The following is a 22,981-nucleotide window of genomic DNA, read 5'->3' as shown; positions in this document are numbered from 1 at the left end:
TCTTAAAATGATTTCACTTCTATTTATTTAAGTGCCTTCTGAGACAGGATATTGAAACATTATAGGCATAAGGAAAAGAATCTGAGTTTTTTCAAAACAGTATTTTCTTGGAAAATGATACAATCAACCTTTGGAGTACAAAATTGAAGGCAAAAAACCCCTATGTACTTTACTACTTACCTTTTCTAGTGTTCAGCAAGAGTGGTGATCTCTTGTGTAGCATACAGGAGTCAGAGGATATGATCCAGTGTCTTAGAGACCACTTTGGGATAACATGAAAGAACCAGCAGACTCAGCCACTAGATCTTTGTTGTGTATGCCACCAGGTTTGTAGCTACTCCAGTTGCTTTTAAATACCCGATTAAGTAGTTTCAAACCTAGATCCATTCATCTCAATTTCCATTCACTTCGGCGACTTCTAATCAACTACTTAGCAAATACCTTTTGTAGCTTTCTTATGAAAAGTACATTTTGAGCGAAATACAGGTTTTATTCCCATTATGCTATGGACTCATTTAAGCCGTATCTTTATGAAGCTTGCAACCACCATTTTAAATCATTTGCTTGAATCTGATTCTAGCAGTTACTAAAGGGGAACAAGAGACACAATTATACTAACATGCAAATACCTGATTTTGGCATTTTCTCCTGGGCAGCATTCAGTATCAACCATCTTTAAATAATATCAAGTGTGAATTTAACATAAAACTTTCTTAAACAAACCAAACCAAACCAAAACATCAAACTAAGCCCAAACCCCCAAAACGCCAAAATACAACATTTCTTTTCTGGACTAAACTAAAAGAATATCATAAAATATTACGGGATGAGATATGACAAGAAGACTACCTCCTGATTACAGGGAAATAGTTGATTAATATTAAATAACACTACATAAAATAGAATGAGGAAAAAAACCCCATAGTCTTGAATTTCTTGGGTCCTTTGTAAGCGGTGAAATCCTTTTACCTTGGCTTTCTACATACTATAACATAACTAGGACTTCAGATATTTGCTACTATCATGTACAAATCCAAAGCCAAGTTTCTTCAGCAAGTTCAAAACACACTTTAAAACCTTAACAAGCTTCCTAAAGCATTGTAGTGTCACTCAACAATAAGCATGTTCACACACACACACACAGTGAGTCAGTAAGATCGTATAATCCTTGTTATATGTGGATTATTCAATCTTTCCCTGTTCACAGCACTTGTAAACACAATTTTATAAGGCTGCATGGGTTGCAGGTTGTTGTACTATACATAAGACAACAATGCTTGTTCCCATCCATGTCAAGTCCTACTCTCGCATTTTCTTATTTGTGTCAAAAACTGATGTATTTGTCATTTAGACTTTTGTTTGTTTTAAATGAAAGATTATTTTTTTAGTTCCTTAAGTATATTAAATACATTGAAAAATATACAATATAGTAGAAAAAAATGTAAACAGAAGAAAGAATATAACTTACACAAAAATAAATTTTGACTTTACTTGGTGACATTTAGCTCTCTTCCCTTTCATGTCTCTATTTCATAAAAGCAGAACAACTAATTAACATAAGTACACTAAAAATTCTTTGCTTTCTCCTGGCTCACTATTTTTATTGTCATTAAAAAAAATCCCCCTAAACCATTCAAACCCCTAACTTACTCAAGAGAGTTGATACAAGAGCTCCCCACCTCTAAGAACCAAAGAAGGACTCCAGGAACCCTCAGTACCACTAACGGCTGCGGCATGAGAATTCACACTCAGCAAGTCCGTGTTTTATCCTCACGCCATCAGAGATGCTCAGCAGTATCAGAAAGTTATCAATGGAACTAAGAACCACAACCTCTGTACTCCTTTCCTCCCTGTATTTGGGAACTAGTTTATTGTTTATTTGAGTAGGGGTCCCTGGGCTTCCACTAGATGACCATGAAATAAATATGGACCCCTTTTATAATACTTTTTGTAATCTGAATGATATACTGAAATAAGCACTTCCCTGAGTAGGAGCCATGAGACTTGGAAACAAGTTATGAGCCTTTAAATGACCGTAGGGAAGTGTATCTTTTTAAGGGGGAAAAAAAAAGCACTGTATTGAGTCAGTCATTCTCAATGTGAGGTTAAGGGAAAGCTGATTCTAACAAGGAAGTTTTACCAACTACTCCCTATCCTGGTGATTATGGTATGTTAACTTCCTCCCTTTCTTGCCAGGGTAAGATTTGTCCCAGGTTTGTTTTCTTTCTTTCTTTTCTCTCTTTTCTCTCTCTCTCTGTTTCTCTCTCTCTCTCTCTCTCCTTCTCTCTTTCTCTCTTTCTTTTTTAAAGATTTTATTTATTTATTCAACAGAGATAGAGACAGCCAACGAGAGAGGGAACACAAGCAGGGGGAGTGGGAGAGGAAGAAGCAGGCTCACAGTGGAGGAGCCCGATGTGGGGCTCGATCCCAGAACGCCGGGATCACGCCCTGAGCCGAAGGCAGACGCCCAACCGCTGTGCCACCCAGGCGCCCCTGTCCCAGGTTTTCTGACTGAAAAATCATGTATAGACTAAACCACTATTCATCATGAGAGTGTACTTTATCCTTCAAGATCGATGCGGTGGGGGAAAAAAGGCGAAGAACCAATAGACTGGGTCAACTCTAAGGTAGGAGAACACCACGCTGTAAACAGTATAGGACTAGGAGTCTCCTTGGTTCCTAGGACACAAAGTTGTGTAATAATGTGCCTTTGTGTTGGTCTAACACTGTGCTTAGTACTTGTTGAACCCGTTCATCTGGAAACTAATGTCCTTCAGCTTTTGGAAGTTACTTCTGTTTTCTCCTTCTAGGGCTCATCTGAATGAAGTATTTCCTACTATTGATTGTCTTATCTTTTTTTTTCTTTCTCTTGTTTTGCTTGTTAGATTTAACTGTAGCTTCCATCTCTATCAAGTTTTTACTGTCTGCTTTTTTTTTAACTTCCAAAAGTTCTTTTGTTGTTTTGTTCTTTTTATAGTATCTTATTCTTGTTTCATGGGTGCTGTAGTGTATCTTTCTATAAAACTTGGTATTAATGATTTCTGTTTTCTTCTCCCTGCACAGACTCTGTGTCCTTCAAGTTGTTTTGTTGGTTGGTTGGTTTTGGTATCTATATTTCATACGAGAGTCTTTCCTCAGAAATTTAGTGCTCCCTGATTGTCTCAAAAGCTCACACCAAGCTTTGAGCAAATGAAACTTCTAAATCTTAACTCTGCTGGTAATGTGGCTATGTCATGTTCTTGAAGAATGCTTGAGGTCAGTATCTTCCTTCCTTCCTCCCTTCTTTCCTTCCTTCCTTCCTTCCTTCCTTCCTTCCCTCCCTCCCTCCCACCCCCCTTCCTTCTTTCCTTCCTTCCTTCCTTCCTTCCTTCCTTCCTTCCTTCCTTCCTTCCTTCCTTCCTTCCTTCCTTCGACAGTCAGATCTCCCAGAGATGAATCTTCAAATCTTCTGCCTGAGTGATATATGTCTGGGAACCAAATAGGTGAAGATGTCTGCAAGGTTCTTGCCATTCTCTATCTGTACTTTAACTTACTGTTTGTATCCATGTTTGGTATGTCCCAACTTAAAGACACTTTGTTGTACCCTGTCTAGAAAACAGACCTGTAGTAGCCTGCTGCGGTGATGGAGGGAAGCCATCACAGAGTAGGCAAAGAGAACTGAAGGGGATTACTTCAGATTTTTAACTAATCCCTCTGTTTTCAGCTTCACAGACGCCCTCAAAGAAGTACCTAAGGATACTCACTACCAAGATTTCAGGGAGTTTTAAAGTATATACTATCAGGTTACTCCTCAGATTTCCTACTATTAAAGGACTGAGCTTTCTCAAGTGTGCAGTTCATTATCCCTAAACCCATCTGCTTTTTAAAATTTTGTTACTATTGCTTCCTATCTCATTTTCTTTGTCTTTGTGTGTTTATGGTTTTTTTTTTAAAGAATTCTTCCACTATCATTTCAGTGGTGTTTCAGTAGGTAATAAAATCAAGTGTGTACACCCAAGCCGCTATCTTGTATCTGAAGTTGTATATACTCGTATGTAATGTAAGTCTTGTTTGCCCTTTTTAGGACTCTCTTCCTCTTGCTTTCTCAGCTTGTCCTACTACACTGGCATTTGACTTCATTTACCTTCATCAGATGTAATATGGAAAGCTTAAAAAGTTTTAAAGTGTATATGGTTTATTCTCTGATGAGCTAAAATAAGATTTTAACTTTTTTATATCTTTCTCATTGCATGCCTAAACCCATATTCAAATAAGTTGTATTTTCATTGTGTGACATCTACCATCTGGCATTTTGAAGTTTACAAAGTATTTTCACATACAGCATTATATTTTATCCCTAAAAACCCCACTGCAAGGACAGGCCATTTTATATACAAGATGGTAAAGAAATGGTTAAACGGTAGGTAAGCTTCTCTTTCTTTGAGGAGAGAGGAGGAGAGAAAAAAGGTAACTTAGTCAAATCTTTCTGTAAACATGCTAATGACAGAACTCCTAGAAACAAATCAATGGTATTTGCTAACTAGAGAATGGGGTGGGGAGCAGGGAGGTGTTGTGCTTAATTAACACAAATTTACTTTCTCACAGTTCTGAAAGCTAGAGGTCCATGATCAAGTTGTTGGAAAGAGAATCCTTATTTATAGACTGATTACAGTAGGATGTAGCTCATTTATCTAAGACTGTTTATGGTACATAATCCTGGGATTTATGGATTTATGAGGCATGGCTCCCTGGAAAATGTAACTATATGGATATAGAATTGAGATATTTCATGATTAAATTTGGGGTAAGTAATGAAGAAACCTCATGTAAATCTTGGCCAGAGTGGGTTCTGAAGGAGAAAGAAAATACCCGGGGAGCTATACTGGTGGTCCTAGAACTCTTGCAGCTTTCCCCATGCGTCATGATCACGCATATACTTGAAATTATTAGTAAACCTGGCTAGTGGTTAACATCTCTGATTTGAATGAATGTCACTTGACAAACCAATTCTCTGTGATATCCCACAAGGAAATTAAAGTTCACAATGGTTAAATGACTTGCTGAAAGTCACATGCTACAAAATGGCCAAAGAGGTCTAGAAACCAAGTCTTAAATCAGACTCTGTACTTTGTGACACATGTTAGTGTGATGGAAAAACAACAACAACAAAATCTGCGCTGTGGAATCAGAAATAGACTTGCCTCCTGGTTCTAACACTGATCAGCTGTTTGATTTTGGGCAAAGTACCTCGAATATTCAAAGCCTATTTCTTTATCTAGGCAGTACCTCTTACATAAAATACACAAGCTATCTAAATGATAAGTACAATAGAACAACAGATAAACATGACATAATCATAACCAGAACATTTAGAAACATTTTTAAAGGATGGAGGGAAAGAAAAGCATTACTTACTTTTTTCTTGTAATGCCTGCAATTTATTCAGTTCTTCATTCTCTTCATCACTCTCTTCACTGCTTGTGCTGCTCACATCCAAAACTATATCCCTTTTGGGGTCCACTCGGAGAAAATTGCGGCATTCAAATGTCAGGTGACCAGCTAAGTAAAACAAACAAATAAACAAAAATGTGAATGACAAAATAATATATACATTATGTATTTTTAGTTTATTGCCTCATGGTTAAGAAACAAGTTACAATTTTAATAATGTCATGTTTAAACTTCAATTATTCAGTGGGTGATAGTTTGCTTTCCCTGAATGCACCACTCAAGAGAGAACTTTTTCCTTTATTCATCAGGGCTTCTAATTTAATAAGCATTTTTGGCTACATCATAGTTCATGTATTTTCTCTTTCTATGTACTTAATTACATAGCAACTGCATAGCTTTCATCTAATTAAAGGTATCATAATAATATAACTGATTGTGCTTTTTTTTTTTTTTTTTAAAGATTTTATTTATTTATGTGACAGAGAGACAGCCAGCGAGAGAGGGAACACAGCAGGGGTAGTGGAAGAGGAAGAAGCAGGCTCCCAGCAGAGGAGCCCGATTTGGGACGCGATCCCAGAACGCCAGGATCACGCCCTGAGCCGAAGGCAGACGCTTTAACGACTGCGCTACCCAGGCGCCCCTAATTGTGCTTTTTAAAAAAAAAGATTTATTCACTTGAGAGAGAGAGAGAGAGAGAGAGAGAGAGAGCAAGCATAGGGAGGGGCAGAGGGAGAGGGAGAGAGAAACTCCAGCAGACTCCTCCCTGAGCCTGACTCGGGGCTCAATCTCAGGATCCTGAGATCATGACCTGAGCCAAAACTAAGAGTCAGAAGCTCAACCGACTGTGCCACCCAGGGGGCCCCTGATTGTGCTCTTCTAAAGAACACTTAAATAAAAATTTCATTCTGAAAAAAAAATTTCATTCTGATATCGTTCACCCCCTAAAGACTCTCCCTATAATAAAACTGTAATAGTTACCTATTATAGCATGATACAGCTTTTTCAAAAATCATGTAGTACAAATAACACAAAAGTACAGGAAATTATATAACCAATATATATCCAAGTCTCCGTCACCCACGTTAACATTTTGTCATATTCACTTAGTTTTTTTTAAGGTAAATGTTTGCAGGCATGTTGCGTGAGTGCAAGTGCACGCGCGCACACACACACACACGGGGATCTTGCACCAGTCCTTGGAACACTGTCCTAATCCCATTCTATTCTGTCTTCAGAAGCTGGTATACTGCAGTTGGCATTTATCTTTCCAAAACAGCATATTGGATTATTTTATAACACAGACTCAATTATACTTACCTATCATTTTGCAACTAGTTTTTGCCACTCAATATTATGTTTTGTCCTCATATACACATTCAAATACAAATATACACTAACACATTAACAGTGAAACAGAAAGTTACCTGAAGCGTTACATTTGATATTCAAAAACAAACAAAAATAAAAAACAACAAACAGTGCTGATGGTAACCACATAACTGATTCCAGGACCCACCAAGGATTCACCCTAACCCTATGCTAGTGTTTATTTCTACTTCTCTCATACTTTGAGTGTGAAATCCTTTGTAAGTTCTAGATTTATACAAGTCCACCTCTTATTAGAGTCCCAATCTTAAGCAGGACCCCGGGCCTTGCTTTTATCTCCTGTACTCTGCCAACCCATGAAAACACATGTTCATGAACACTGGGCTCAGGAAATACCCTCAAGTCTTACCTCTTCGAATTTCTGCTTTCCTTTGACTGTTGTCCTCTAATTCTTTATTTTCTTTCTGGAACACTATTGTAACTAAAATATGTACTGTACATTTCATAGAAGTTTAATTGTATGCAAGAGGATCCAGTCTGCCATACTGCTGGAAACAAGTTTCCTCTGTTGTGATTTCTTTCCAAATGAATCATTCAGAAGTATTCTTTCCAGTTTCCAAACATATGGAGTTTTCAAATTATGCTTTTGTTGATTTATAAATTTATGACACTGCTACCAGAAAGTAGGGTCTGAATGAGATCAGTTATTTGCTATTTGCTGAGATTTCTTTGGTGGACTATCATCTAGTAAATTTTTTAAATGATTTGGTATGTATTTTTATTTTAAAAGAATACATATCACCCTGTTGGATAGAGTGCTATGTTAAAATCTTCTCCATATTTTTTTGTCTAATAACTTCTGATAGTATAATTTCTAAGTACCTCTATCATCAAAGATTTGTGAATTTCTCCTTCTAATACAGTTTTTACTATAAATATTTGGAGATTATGTTAATAAGCACAATCAAGATCATTGTCATTTTACCTTTTTCATTGTTCTTGAATCTCTATTCCTAATACTGCTCTTGCTTCAAAAGTCTGATACTGGAATTACTCTACCATGCTATGTTGGTTATTAGTTTAATCATATGAAGTTGCCATTTTTGTGAGAAAAATCACTGAATATCAACAATATTTAACCTATCTCCTCTTTGTTCCTCAGTCCCTTTATTTTGAAAATTTCTATGCAGTCTTTAGTTTTCTCTGTGGTTTTATTAATAATGACATATAGCTGCACTTAAGTTTCTTTATCTAATTTGATACCAGACCAATTTTTCCACATTTTAATTTAAATTCCGGTTAGTTAACATACATTGTGATATTAGCTGCAGGTGTAGAAGATACTGATTCATCAATTGGATACAACACCAGGTGTTCATCACAAGTGCCCTCCTTAATCCCTATCACCTATTAAACCCATCCCCCACCCACCTCCCTCCTCAACCTTCAGTTTGTTCTCTATTGTTAAGAGTCTGTTTCTTGGTTTGTCTCTCTCTTTATTTTCTCTCCTGTGTTCATTTGTTTTGTTTCTTAAATTCCACATATGAGTGGAATCATATGCAGACCAATCTTTTTTTTTTTTTTTTTTTTTTTTTAAAGTAAGCTCCTACACCCAACGTGGGGCTTGAACCCACGACCCCGAGATCAAGAGTTGCACACTCTACCAACTGAGCAGGCCAGCTGCCCCAACACCAGATCAATTTTCAATGTTAATTTCTTAACCTGGAAAAATAGTTCCTGTGTCACCGGAGGCAGTGTAAATTCACTGCTCATACTTACACATGGTATAAGCTTGGGTTGCCAATTCTAGCTTATTCCTTTTCTTCTAATTATCTTATAGGAACTCATACAGTAAAGTTTCTTGCCACTTTCCCTAGAGAGTGAATGGGATTTTTCTAATCCCTGCTTCACAGCCTTTTGAACAGTCGGGCTTTATGTAAGAGTCCCCACTCCAGCTAACCTGCCATCCCATAGCGGTCCAAGGCTTCACTCCCTAGTTCATAAAAGTCTACCTAGTAGGCTTGTGGACCTCACTGTTTTCAGCGATCATTCCTTGTTCTGGCTCTGAACTCCTTTTCATTTCCAGCACTGGAGATTTCCCTTTCGTTCATTTGAGCTGGGTTATTTTTGTTGTTGTTACTCTGTTTTTTTCTCAGCATTTCTGTGTTCAAAGCACAAGGGAGGACTTTCTACCTTGGTTCAGCTTGCCATTTTGATCAGAACTCCTGATGATATACTTTTCCCTTTATTTAAGCTAGCTTTGTACCCAAACACTTCATATTACAATGAATAAAGTAAATAAAATACTGAAATAACAATCACACTGGCAGCAAGCTCCACCTCACATGCATTTTAGCTTTACTTCAATGAAACTGACCCTAAACTAATCCTAAGACAAGTTACTCATGAAGCTACAAATAGTTTCCTATTTTTTTTTCTACTGGGGGAGTAAGTAAACAAACTTAGGAAATAATTGTATTCCAAATTACAGTTTTTGTGACTTCTTTTCTACATAGACTCAAAGCAGACAATGAGCTGAAAATTCTTAGGTGACCAGAAACAAATTCTGGCCACAGATACACAGAGACGTTTCAAATTACAACCATTTAGTAGCTGATTATAAAAAAATGACTGGGCTTTTTCAAAATGGTAAAGCCAATTCCCAAATTCAAGGTGCCCTGACTAGCCAAAACAATCTTGAGAAAGAACAAAAGCGGAAGACTCACACTTCCTGATTTCAAAAATTCCCACAAAGTTATAGTAATCAAAACAGGATGGTACTGTCACAAGAATAGACATATAGGGGCGCCTGGGTAGCGCAGTCGTTAAGCGTCTGCCTTTGGCTCAGGGCGTGATCCCGGCGTTCCGGGATCGAGTCCCACATCGGGCTCCTCCGCTGGGAGCCTGTTTCTTCCTCTCCCACTCCCCTGCTGTGTTCCCTCTCTCACTGGCTGTCTCTCTGTCATATAAATAAATAAAATCTTTAAAAAAAAAAAAGAATAGACATATAGGCCAACAGAACAGAATTAAGAACCCAGAAATAAACCCATATATATATATATGGCAAACTGAATTTTGACAAGAGCATCAAGTCTACTCACTGGGGAAAGAACAGTCTCTTCAATAGATGGTGCAAAAACAAGCTGATTTCCGCATGCAAAATAATGAGGTTGAACATCTTACTCACATCATATGCAAACACTGACTCAAATGGATCAAAGACTTAACAATATACGAGTTAAGACTCTAAGACATAAAACTCTAAGGAGACAGCAAAGGGTAAGTCTTCATGACCTTGAATTTGGCAAAGGAGTCTTAGATATAAAATACCAATACCACCAGGAGCACCTGGGTGGTACAATCGGTTAAGTGTCTGATTCTTGGTTTCGGCTCAGGTGGTGATCTCAGGGTCGTGGGATCAAGCCCGATATTGGGCTCTGCACCTAGCGTGGAGTCTGCTTGAGATTCTCTCTCCTCTCCTCTGCCCCTCCCCCTCATTCTCTCTCTCTCTCTCAAATAATAAATGAATAAATAAATAAATAATTAAATCTAAAAAAAAAGAAAAATACCAACAGCACCAGCAAAAGAAAAAATTGATGAGCTGGACTTCATTAAAATTTAAAACCTTTTTGCAAAGAAATTATTATGAAAGTGAAAAGATAACCTACAGAATGGGAGAAAATATTTGCAAATCATATATCTGATAGGGTTTAACATCATATATATATATATATATATATATATATATATATATATATACACACACACAAGTGGTAAAACTCAAGAACAAAAAAAAACTCAATTAAAAAATGGGCAAAAGACTTGAATAGACATTAATCCAAAGAAGATATACAAATGGCCAATAAGACTATAAAAAGATGCTGAACTTTATTAGTCATTAGGGAAATTAAAATCAAAACCACAATGAGATACCACTTCCTATCTACTAGAATGGCTACACCTGTAAAAAAAGGAAAAGAAAAATAAATTTTGGCAAGAATGTAGAGAAATTGGAATTCTTGTACGTTTCTAGTGGGAATGTAAAATTTCTAGTGGAAAACAGTTTGGTAGCTCCTCACAAAGCTGAACACAGATGACCCAGCATTCCACTCCTAGGCATATACCCAAAAGAACTGAAAACAGGGATTCAAACAGATAACTTGTGCGTTGATTTTCACTGCTCCATTAGTCACTATAACCGAAAAGTGAAAACAACCCAAGTGGCTATCAACAGATGAATGAATAATACAATGTGGTATATCAGACACACACACACACACACACACACACACACACACACACACACACTGCTACAACATGGATGAACTCTGAAATGTTATACTAAGGGAAATAAGCTAGACACAAAGTACAAATACTGTATGATTACACTTACATGATATACCCAGAATGGCCAAATTCACAGAATAGAGTGTATTAGAGGCTGGGGCCTGGGGGAAGGGAGGGCTGGAGAAAGTGAGGTTATAGTGTTTCTGTTTAGGGTGATGAAAAGTGTCAGAATAGTGGAGACAGTTGTACAACACTGTGAATGTAATTAATGCCCCCGAATTGTATACTTAAAAATGCTTAAAATGGCAAATTTTATGTTATATATATATTTTATCACAATTTTTACAAATGGTGGGGAAAAGACCATGGCATAGTGTCAAGTCTTACAGATTACCATATTACAATTTCCAGTTTTCCCACTTAATAATAAAGTAATCCTGTGAGCCTGTTTTCTGATTTGTAACAGTAACAATAGTCAATTATAATTACTGAGGAATTCCTATGACAAACCATTGATCTCAACACTTGCATTAACTAATTTAATCATCACAACAACTCTGTGGAACTAGGGGCTATAATTATCTCATTTTATAGACAGGAAACTGAAGCAGAGTGGTTAAGCAACTTCCCTGATGTCACACAGCTAGTAAGTGCCAGCTGAGGTTTGCACCTAGGCAATCAGTCTGGTGTCAGAATCAATCTTTCTTTTTTTTTTAATGTTCATAAAAATGGAGACCATGAAACCTACTTCATAGGGTTGTTTTAGGAATGAAACACAATTAATTGTATCTTGAAAGTGCTTAGTACAGACTCTAGCACCAAGTAGGTTTTTAATACATGATGTCAGGTTATGACCATTTATTATACCCATAAAAGGAAAGATATAGTCTCCCTTGTCTGCATTTAAGGAGTGGCTAGATGGGCAACTTGAAGTGCCAAGTAACAACAAAACCTACAGTTTCATTTAGACTGTGCTGATAAAGATGTGTCAATGAATGAAAAGAACTCCTTTTTTTTTTTTTAAAGATTATTTATTTGACAGAGAGAGAGAAAGAAAGCACAAGCAGGGGGAGTGGCAGGCAGAGGGAGAAGCAGGCTCCCCGCTGAGCAAGGAGTCCCAGGACCCTGGGATCAGGGCCTGAGCCGAAGGCAGATGCTTAACCCACTAAGCCATCCAGGTGTCCCGAACTCCTGTTTTATAATTAGGGTGCTCATGTACTTATTTCTTGTCCTATGAAGTATATAGACCACGTGAACAAGGGCTAAGTAAACCAGGGTTTGGCTTTACCTAAGGTCCTTTGCTCTGAAAGCATTAAGGCTACATTACAAACTTTTCAATTATTAAATGCAATTAATTCCACCAAGCTTCACATCCCTATCATTTTGATTCCTACCCAAGATGCAGGCTTCCGTATCCATTCATCTTTTTTGAAGTCTTATCTTCATATTGTTTCTGGTCCTCTGACCTAAACAATAATCGCCCCTTTCTCTCCCAATCTTTTTATGACAGCTTCTGAAACATGCAATCTTTAGTGGACAAATTGTCCTACCTGTTCGCAGTTTGCTCCCTCTACCACTTGTTTTAAAGGATATTTGGCTCTTCCCTGAGAACACTTTTCTACAGCTTACTTCTGTATTACTAGTATCCTCCAATCTGCTGCTGCTTTTTTTTTTTTTTCTAAGATTTTATTTATTTACTTGGGAGAGAGAGAGCAAGCAAGCACAAGCGGGGTGAGGGTACAGAGGAAGAAGCAGGCTATCCATTGAGCAGGGAGCTAATGCTGGGCTCAATCCCGGGTCTCTGGGATCATGACCTGAGCCAAAGGCAGATGCTTAACCAACTGAGCCAGCCAGGCCCCCCTCCTCCAGGCTTCTTAATACTGTTTCCCAATATAGCAGTACTCTACTCTCCAATTCAGCCCTGTTGCTGAATAGCCTATCGACTGAAGTTTTTGGAATGAGGCTCACCCTTGAGTTCTTCACTCTAAGCCCTTCCACAAGCCTCAAGGGACAGTCTAGGGTGCTTGCATAGCTTTCCTCCATTTCTCGATATTCTAGATGCCATGACCACACCATGCTCCTTGTCATCACCTGAAATGTTCCATCTCAGAAATTTTGAACTCCAATATCATACTCTGACACTAAGCTTTTATCTTTCTAGCTTTCTCACTCCTTTACACCTACGCATAGATTTGTTTTGGAATCTTAAGACCTTAACTCACTCAATCCCTTCATTTTCTCCTAGTCTATCAAATTTCTCATTCCTAACTCTCTGAATATCCTTTTATAAGCCTCTCTGACTCATTCATATTCTTTTTTTTTTTAAGGAATTTTTTTTTTAAGATTTTTTATTTATTTATTTGACAGAGAGAGAGACAGGCAGTGAGAGAGGAAACACAAGCAGGGGGAGTGGGAGAGGAAGAAGCATGCTCCCAGCGGAGGAGCCTGATACGGGGCTCGATCCCATAACGCCGGGATCACGCCCTGAGCCGAAGGCAGACACTTAACCACTGTGCCACCCAGGCACCCCTGACTCATTCATATTCTTATTCTTCTAGCATACCTCACTGTACAACACTCTGGCTCAAAGCTAACCTTTGGATTGTGCCTATCCCTGAGCAGCCAAACAATGCTTGAGCACAATCACACATTCATGAACATTAGCACAAACACATGGCATTTCATCTATTTGTCTGTCCTGTTTTCCTCAATGACTTTTCCAGACTTATGCCTGACTTAAATTATTGTTCAACCACTTTCCCATCCCACTCAATGCACCCTTCCCAAACAGACAACTCCACCTCCTAAGTTCATCAGACAGCGTCTCTTTCTACTTTCTGTCTCCATACCCGAAAATATCCATACTTATTCTCACCTAGCTTCCTCCAAAGTTGAGATATCCTTGTTATAACTCTTAGACGAAATTGCTTAACCTTCTCCTGTCTCCAATATCTGAAACATCTCTTATAATATCCCCTCAGTCTATATAAACACATTATATCTTAAATATAAAACCCTCCATTTATCCCAAATTCCCTTCCAGGAATTACAGCTGACCCTTGAACACGGGGTTAGGGGCATTGATCTCCAGGCAGTCAAAAATCCACATATAACTTTGGCTCCCCCAAAACTGAACTACTGTATTTTATGTGATAGAAAAGTAAGACAGAAATCACCACATGATGAAAAACAAAGCAAAGGTGGAGGAAAGTTAGAGAAGGCTGGGACATCAGGGCTCTTGCCTGCTCCTGGCACTCTCCATTCTACTACCTGTGGGGAATTCAGTTCACTGAAGTATTGAACAGGGAGGTGCAAGAAACAGACTCTGGGGAAGGATTCTTCCTGAAGTAACCAAGGACCAGATAATAACCCGCCTACCCCCCACCCCCCAACCAAGGAGTGCAGAAGGACACCAAGGGCAGGACAGCACCAGACAGGAGCCTGGGCCTCCGTAGGGTGGGGCGCTGTCCACGGTGCTGAATGATTTCTGAGGCAGGTGGCTAATATTGCAGGGGAACTGGCAGCTTACCCCTTGACAGCATTTTCCACAAGCAGAAACTGCATTAGACCACATAAAGGGGATCAGGTGGAACAAGTGACCTAGAGAGAGAGTAAAGGTACTCTGACTTCCCTGGTTATCTACCTTCCCTGGACTCCACCTGGAAGGAGGTTTTCCACATTCCCAGGAGAGGAGCAAGAAATGGGTATTACTCTAGGATCTGGTTTGGCTGAGTGCAGGTGGGGAGGGGGAGACATGTGGTGGTTCTTGATCTACTCCTGTACTGTATTTAGTAAAAAAAAAAAAAAAAAAAAAGGCTTAAAATTAAACCTGTGCAGTTCAAACCTATGTTGTTCAAGGGTCCATTGTACCCAATATGTTCCTGTTACGACCTGAATCTTTCTGTCCCCCCAAAATTCATATGTTGAAATTCTAACCCCCAAAGAGGATGGTATTAGTTGATAGGACCTTTGGGAGGTGATCAGGTTCTGAGGGTGGTACCCTCATGAATGGGATTACTGCCTTATAAAAAAGACTCCAGAGAGATCTCTAGTCCTTTCCACCATGTGAGTATAAAATGAAAAGTCTATGACCTAGAAAACTTGCTGGCACCCTGAACTTGGACTAACAGCTTCAGATGAGCAATAATTTATGTTTATAAGCTACTGGGCTGGTGGTATTTTGTTATAGTAGTCCCTAAGGACTAAGTTCCTTACCTTTCTCATGCAAATTTCTTGAAATGAGAGACTATATAGGCTCTCCACTTTTTTATCCCTCCCTATCTAGGCCTGAATCTGCATAGTTTGTTTCATGACCTACCACTCCACTTAAACTGATCTTCCTAAGGTCAAAAAAGCATCCTATCTGGTAAGTACAATGAAAATTTCCAAATGATTTCTTACAAATCCTATCGGTAGCACTTGACAATTTCCCCTCATTTTGAAAATCTATTCCTTTGGCTTATCTGTTGCTGCCTGTTTCCTTTTCTCCCAGCATCGTACCTTCTTGGTCACTTTTTCCCCAGCTCATGCCTATATATTTTACTTTACCTGTTGATATTTTACACCATTAAGAGTTTGTTATTGTTATATATAAGTTTGCTTATATAAAATCATGTAAGGCCAAAGATATGAACGTGGGGCAAAAAAGAGTGGTTGTTTCTATAAAACAAAGTTGTACATTTGGAAACACCTGATTTAAATGAATTATTTTTATTTTTATTTATTTATTTTTTTTTTAGATTTTATTTATTTATTTGACAGAGATAGAGATAGCCAGCGAGAGAGGGAACACAAGCAGGGGGAGTGGGAGAGGAAGAAGCAGGCTCATAGCAGAGGAGCCTGATGTGGGGCTCGATCCCATAACGCCGGGATCACGCCCTGAGCCGAAGGCAGATGCTTAACCGCTGTGCCACCCAGGCGCCCCGAAATGAATTATTTTTAAAAGCAGTTTTCAATTTAGGTACTGGAACAAGACTGTATATGATAGAGAAAAAAAAATCTAAAACAATGAGAAAAAGTACCTATTTCTCAAAGGGGGTGCCACTGTCATTCTAAGGCAGACAATTCTTCACTGTCCAATACTGCCCTACACATCACAGGATGTTTATAATCCCTATACACTAAATACACCCTATATCCTAAATGTCCTACTGTTGCCCTCAACCCCATATGGACAACTAAAAAAAAAAAAAAAAAAAAAAGGCCAAAGATTTCCAGAGGGGCAGTATTACCACTAATGAGAACTAATGATAAAATGATTTTGCACTCAGATTTATTATTTTCACTGCTTGCTTATTTCTGAAGAAACAAACTATAAAAAGTCGGAAATGCATTTCAGATATTTGCACTTAAAAGTCTATGAGAAACAATAATGAGCAGACCCACAGGCAAAGAAAAGGTCATAAATGTCTATCAATAGATTAGCATTTTAAGTTAAACAAAACATTAGAGGCATTTAGGTATGTTTTTATTTCCTGCCTCTATGATCAAATGCTCAACTACTGAGTATACTATACTGAACTTTTTAGAGGTATATTTTCTGAGAATTATCATAATTATTTGAGATATTTATTCCATGGAAAAAGGCTTAGTGTCCTCATAGCTTTTAAATATTCAGAAGTTGCCAACTCCAAAAAAAAACCTCAAAAACTTATCACAGAAATAACAATTCTTATTTTGTTGAGGAAACTGCCATGAAAAAGCAGCATCCATGTTATTTAGTAACACATTCATCCTTAACTTGAAACTTTTAAAAACAATATAACCATTATTGAAACATACTGACAATAAAATCTTTTTCAATCAAGTATTAAAATTTTTAAAATTGTACAACCTAAACTTAGTTTCACAACACTAGAGAAACAATACTCTTTTGTAACTGATTGATGAATGTACACATTTTTAGACATTAAAAACATTTCAAAGGGTTTTGTGGACTTTTCTCTTACATCTACCATCAATACAAAGATTCTGGCCTCCAAATAACAGGTAATTTTTAAAATGTAGTTTCTATCAGAAAGACATGTAAATTGAAAAGTCCTTCATCTTTAACAGGTATAAAATGTAAGTTCAAGCCAGAAGGGAAGTATTACTGAATTTTTCCATAGGAAATAAATGAGAAGCTATTTAATAAGTTAATCACTAAAATCATAGATTAAAATAATAAAGAAGGAACAAAACTTAGAAAGACTGCCAAACCTATCTGACTTGGCTTCTCTAAAAAAAAAAAAAAAATCTAATTACAACAGATACGTCCATCATTGTAATAAAATAGCAGTTAAGGAGATTAGGTCAACAAATACTCTATTTCCAAAAAATTTTTATTATTTTCCTACAAGTCTTTTTTTTTTTTTTTTTTAAGATTTTGTTTATTTATTTGACAGACACAGAGAGGGAGAGAGAACAAAGAGGGGGAGCAGCAGGCAGAGAGAGAGGGAGAAGGAGACTCCCAGCTGGCAAGCAGCCTGATGTGGGGCTTGATCCTAGGGACCCTGGGATCATGACCTGAGCCGAAGTCAAATGCTTAACTGACTGAGCCACCCAGGCACCGCTATTTTCCTACAAGTCTTAAGTTAAAAGTTAAAAAGAAGTCCAAGTAAATAAACTAGTACTTATAGACAGACTGGAAAATCCATTCTAGATTTTGAAGTAAATAAAACAGCATATATAGGGGGAGAGATAGAGCATGAGTGAGCAGGTTCTTAAGTCCTAAATCAAGAAATGAAACATGGGAATTAGCAAAGATTTAAACAAAGGAAACAAAGCAGAAATAAATATAAACAAGTTTAAAACACAGAAAAAATTTCACTGCACTCATTTCTTGCATGAAAGTGTATTCTTCAGGAGTTTTTATTTAAGTGAAGGATATGTATGCTTATGCACCCACTTTTGCTAACTGAGCAAGATTCCTTTGTGCCAGATTTCAGCCTTTGCTTGGAGGAATGTGCTTGGTACTCTCAGGATGCTTTCATTATGAGCCTTTTTAATGGAGATTTCTGTCCCGAGTGCTCTCTTACATGTTCTTGCATGAACATCTTTTTTTTTCTTACATCACATTTATCTTTTTAAAAATAACTTTTCTTTACAGCATAGGGAAGATAAATATACATAGTCAGTGGTATAGTAATAGCACTACGTGGTGACCAATGGTTAACTACACTTGTGGTAAGCACAGCCTGATGTATAAACTTCACAAATCATTATGTTGTACATCTGAAGCTCACATAACATTGTGCATCAATTGTAACTATACTTCTATGTTAATTAATTAATTAATTTTATATGGAGTATTAACCATAATCCCAGGCTCATGTGCATGGTCTCCAATTAATAAAACAACAAATGCTACTGTTCTCCCTGTTATCAAAGATTTAGGAATTGTTACATTTAACTAAAGAAATGATATTTGTTTATGGTACATAATTACAAATTTAAGCTACATAATTGCATGTGTTAAAGTTTACTTTTCCATTTCATTGATCATATAGAGATTAATGACTGTTTACATCAACTTTTTGCCTGTGAGCAGAAATTCTAGGACCAATTTCATCCTTAAAAAGACTAAATTCAATCAATGGGAAAACCCTTCATAAATAATTTTCATTGCTTTCCCCTCTTCACCCAATATCTAGAAAGATAAGGAGTAAAAGATTAAGTGTATGTGTTGTGTTTTTTTTTTTTTTTAAGATTTTATTTATTTATTTGACAGAGATAGAGACAGCCAGTGAGAGAGGGAACACAAGCAAGGTGAGTGGGAGAGGAAGAAGCAGGCTCATAGCAGAGGAGCCTGATGTGGGGCTCGATCCCAGAACGCCGGGATCACGCCCTGAGACGAAGGCAGACGCTTAACCGCTGTGCCACCCAGGCGCCCCTGTTTTGTTTTTTTTTTGAATATACTTTCTCCAGCCTCCTAAATCTACTACTCCACTTGTACTTGACACCGTTGCTAGTCACTAGATATATAGCCACCTGTCAATGAGTCTACATCAGGGAAGAATGGAACTACTTAGGGCTGACAGAGCAATTTCTGAACCATCTGCAAACCTGAGCTAAATGACAGGGCTACAGAACTATGCTGAAATCAGGGCACTGAAATCAGCATGCCAAGTCACACTGCCCAAAGAGGCAATGATTCACTCTTTGGAATATTATTTTTTAATGTACTTACGATAGCCACATTTTTTACAGCCAGCTCGGACACTATCCTTGTTGCAACCTGAAATAAAAATGGATGACATTTTAGGACACATACAAAAAAGAAGAAACCTAAGAATTTCATCACATGAAAAAGCTAAGAAACATTTTATTGTAGAATTTCTTTCTTTAAAAAAATCATTCCTGACCCAAATTAGTAACACTATTCATTCAATTGTTATGAATGTTAGAAATCACTAGAAAAGCCAATTTACTCAAATTATTTTCTTTGACAATATTTAAAGAAAAACGTATTCTGGAATTATTCTTGAACAGAAATGCAGTGTTATAATCAAGAGCTTAAACATTCCAGGAGCTAGAACACTGAGGAAGAAATTCCAGAGTATTTCAGCTTGTCCCTCAGATGTAAATAATTATATATATATTCACTATCTATACTCATTATTATGTATACATATATATGAACAGCCAAGATAACAAATGTTTTTCTGCTCTCCCTTAGAAGAAAAACAAACTGACTCTTTAAAAGGAATTGGTGAAAATCCAGAAAAATACTTTAATTGCTAGCTATTCTAAGAAACATCTGAATTCAGCAATCAGATTCTGGCAAGAGAAAACAAACTGCTAGTCACATATTCAGTCTAATCGATGCTTAGAAATATTTATAGTAGCTCTGTATCATTAGTGCTACATGCAAGCAATGTTGGAAGATAACAATAACAGAGATAAAATAAATTAAAATTGATTTTGTAATAATATATATATAAAATTTATCACCGTTATCACTTTTTAAGTGTGGAATTCAGCGGCATCAAGTACATTCACAAGGTTGTACAACCATCACCACTCTTTCCAAAATCTTTCATCATCCCAAACACTACTTATACCCATTCAACAACAACTGCCCGTTCCCCCTTCCCTCAAGTCCATGGTAATCTCTATCCTACTTCCTGCTTCTATAAATTTACCTGTCCTAGGAATCTCATATAGGTGGAATCACACAATATTTATCCTTTTGTGTCTGAATTATTTTACTGAGCATAATGTTTTCAAGATCATCCAAATTGTAGCACATATCAGAAGATCATTCCTCTTTATGGCTGCATAATATATATACATAGTTGAAACTAATTTTCACCTCCAATAAGGGCTTCCAGCAACGAGAAGGTCAGGAAAGAATTGCTCTATTACCTTAATGCAAAGCATCTAACTCCTAAATCCTTCATATGGAGATATAACCCAAATTCACTAATAAATTAGAGTACATAGAACACAAATATAAAACAGCACTAATTTTAAAACAAAGATCATTTTCAAAGTATCTCTTCACTGTTATGAAGTCAAAACATTAGTCATTTTCCCCTGATCCCAAATTTACTGTAAAATATACATTACTGAGCTATTCTAGTAAAAATACAGCCAGGTGTGCTATAATGCTTGTTCTAAAAACACAAACTTATTCCAATGCAACTGATGTAAGAGAGAACAATTTGAACATAATGTGACTTTTGTCTATGAAAAACACTAGGTGAATGCAGAAAGTGGTATCCAGTTGCTCTGAAGCTCAAAGGAATATGCAAAACACACACAAGGACACACCCCAAAATATTTCTAGTGACCTCAGTTTGCCATGTGTGCTGTGAGCAGAGCCCACCCACAGAAGGTGTTATAACTCTGATCTGATTTCATGTCATCCTCTTCCTCTACCATTACTTCAGAACAATTCATAAACTGCAATTCTTACGAAGTCCGCTTCCATAGCAAACTTTAGGTCTTTTACAAGGTATAGTACCCTATTTACTGTATTATTTATGTGCCTTTTAACCAATTAACATATGCAAAACTGTGCTACTGTTATTAGGTTTCTATCATCTTTTATGTATCACTGATGAAGTTTTTGCTGTGTCCCAATCTCATTTTTTCTCATAAATCTTGTACTTTGTATTGCATAGAGTAGGAACACATATGCTACACTGTAGCAGAACTGTGGTGTAACACCGGATTAATAATAAAATCTGAGGCTCTTTCATTATGAAATAATTGCCTGTTGGAAAAAAAGCTCAGAGAATCCAGGTCAATGTTAAGTCTGTTTCCATAGAAACCACAGATGCTGAATGAGACGGAACAAAACTGTTCTAAATGCACCATTACCATTCCTACAATAAACTAAAAATGTTGTAATGGACAGATCTAAATGATCTCACCTCAGCACTTACGAGAAATTAACTTACTCATGATGAACTCGATCTCCTATTTTTAGAATGAACGAAATATCAAACTTTTTCAGAGTAGGTCATCTTCTTTAACGTAACTGTAACTTTTACATGAAAGGGCAATACAAGAACTCTAAATAAATAACTCCATATCAACTATGTCCTCACCAATTTTTGGTTAAGTTAAAATTTCAAGCTTCGTTTGTCCTAATTTTCATGACTGCTAGGCCAAATGAATACTTCTACCTGGGACATTGAATCTGATGCCTCTGATACAATAAATTTGAGACAAGTGACACTGTGAAGTGGGGACATTTCATTTATTCTCCTGTCAAGATGCAGTTTCTAGTGGCAGTGATGCCACAAAGAGCAGCCCTCCTAACCAGGTCTGGGGCTGTGCAGCACCTTGGCTATGGGTGTCCTTGCTCTTATCTGTTTTCCTAAGTCTTGTTATACAGCCTTTGCTTACATTCTGTGAGCTCCCTGAGATCTTTCATTTTCTTCTTCAATTAACTAGTCAGTTTCTGTTGTCTGGAACAAGAACTCTGCTGATACAATGGTACTCAAGATCCATGCCAAACTGAATAGCAAGGCCATATTGGGAGGCCCTTATTAGCTCAATTAGAAGTTACCCATTTCCCCATCTGAGGTTCTCATGCTGTTCTTTGTTCCATTCCTCTTTAAAGTTTGCTAACGCAGTTGAGAGTAATGGAGCCTGTCTTCCCTCGAAATGTTCTTTTGTAATCATGACCTACGATCCTAAAACCACTGAATACAAACTTGTAAAATAGCCTACATAAAAAAAAAAGGCAAAGACCACCTAAAACAAACTCAAAAGACACATGAGAATGTAGGAACAAATATTTTCAACTCATAGCACCAATTAAGGGCAATTATGCCTACCATATAAAACCCAGAAAATCATGAAAAAAACCAACCAATAGGAAAAAAAATTCAGCAAAAGAGCTAAACAGAAAGCTCACAGAAACAGAAAAAAGTTTCAAACACAGAGATGCTCATCCTTACTCATAATAAGTGAAATGTACATTAAAATCTATATTGAGATTCTCTTTGCACTTATGAGAATAGCAAAGAAAGGGTTGAAGAGATTATGGCGCAGACATACTCCCATACAGTGCTGAGTATTAGTGAAGATCGATACCACCCCCATGGAAAGCAAGGTGACAAAATCTATCAGAACTATAAATGTACATACTACTTTGACCTAGCACTTCCCCATTTGGGAATTAATCTTCTCAATTTACTTGCACAAATGCATACTGACTAATATTGACTTATATACAAAGTTATGCACTACAGCATCATTTGTAATTGTTAAAAGAGTAGAAATAATTTAGACATAAATAAATTATGGTTAGTCTTTACTTAATGATATCTGATGATCTCTAAGATACAAAGAAAAAAAGCAAGGTACAGAACAGTGCTTATGGTATGTTGTCATTTTGTAGGAAAGAAGATTAAATATAGAGAAAACACAGATTATACATAGATTTTATTTATATTTAGATGAAGAAATATAAAAAAGATCTCTAAGAATATAAATTCATTAC

The 22,981-nt window shown here is 37.1% G+C and overlaps 1 protein-coding gene across 1 annotated transcript in view; it reads right to left on the bottom strand.

Annotated features, from left to right (window-relative positions):
- Positions 1-22,981, bottom strand: part of SREK1IP1 (SREK1 interacting protein 1) — a 40,334-nt gene that overhangs the window by 12,171 nt on the left and 5,182 nt on the right. The window contains exons 3-4 of the mRNA XM_087862453.1: positions 19,211-19,258; positions 5,395-5,538 (exon numbers count right to left, since the gene is read on the bottom strand). Coding sequence (XP_087718579.1) covers positions 5,395-5,538; positions 19,211-19,258 — 192 coding nt within the window. The remainder of the gene's footprint in view (positions 1-5,394; positions 5,539-19,210; positions 19,259-22,981) is intronic.

The sequence above is a fragment of the Ursus americanus genome, chromosome 5 (genome assembly GCF_024610735.1).
Source record: "Ursus americanus isolate L20-20 chromosome 5, mUrsAme1.1.p, whole genome shotgun sequence".
Lineage (NCBI taxonomy): Eukaryota > Metazoa > Chordata > Mammalia > Carnivora > Ursidae > Ursus > Ursus americanus.
This window is presented reverse-complemented; position numbering and strand designations above follow the sequence as displayed.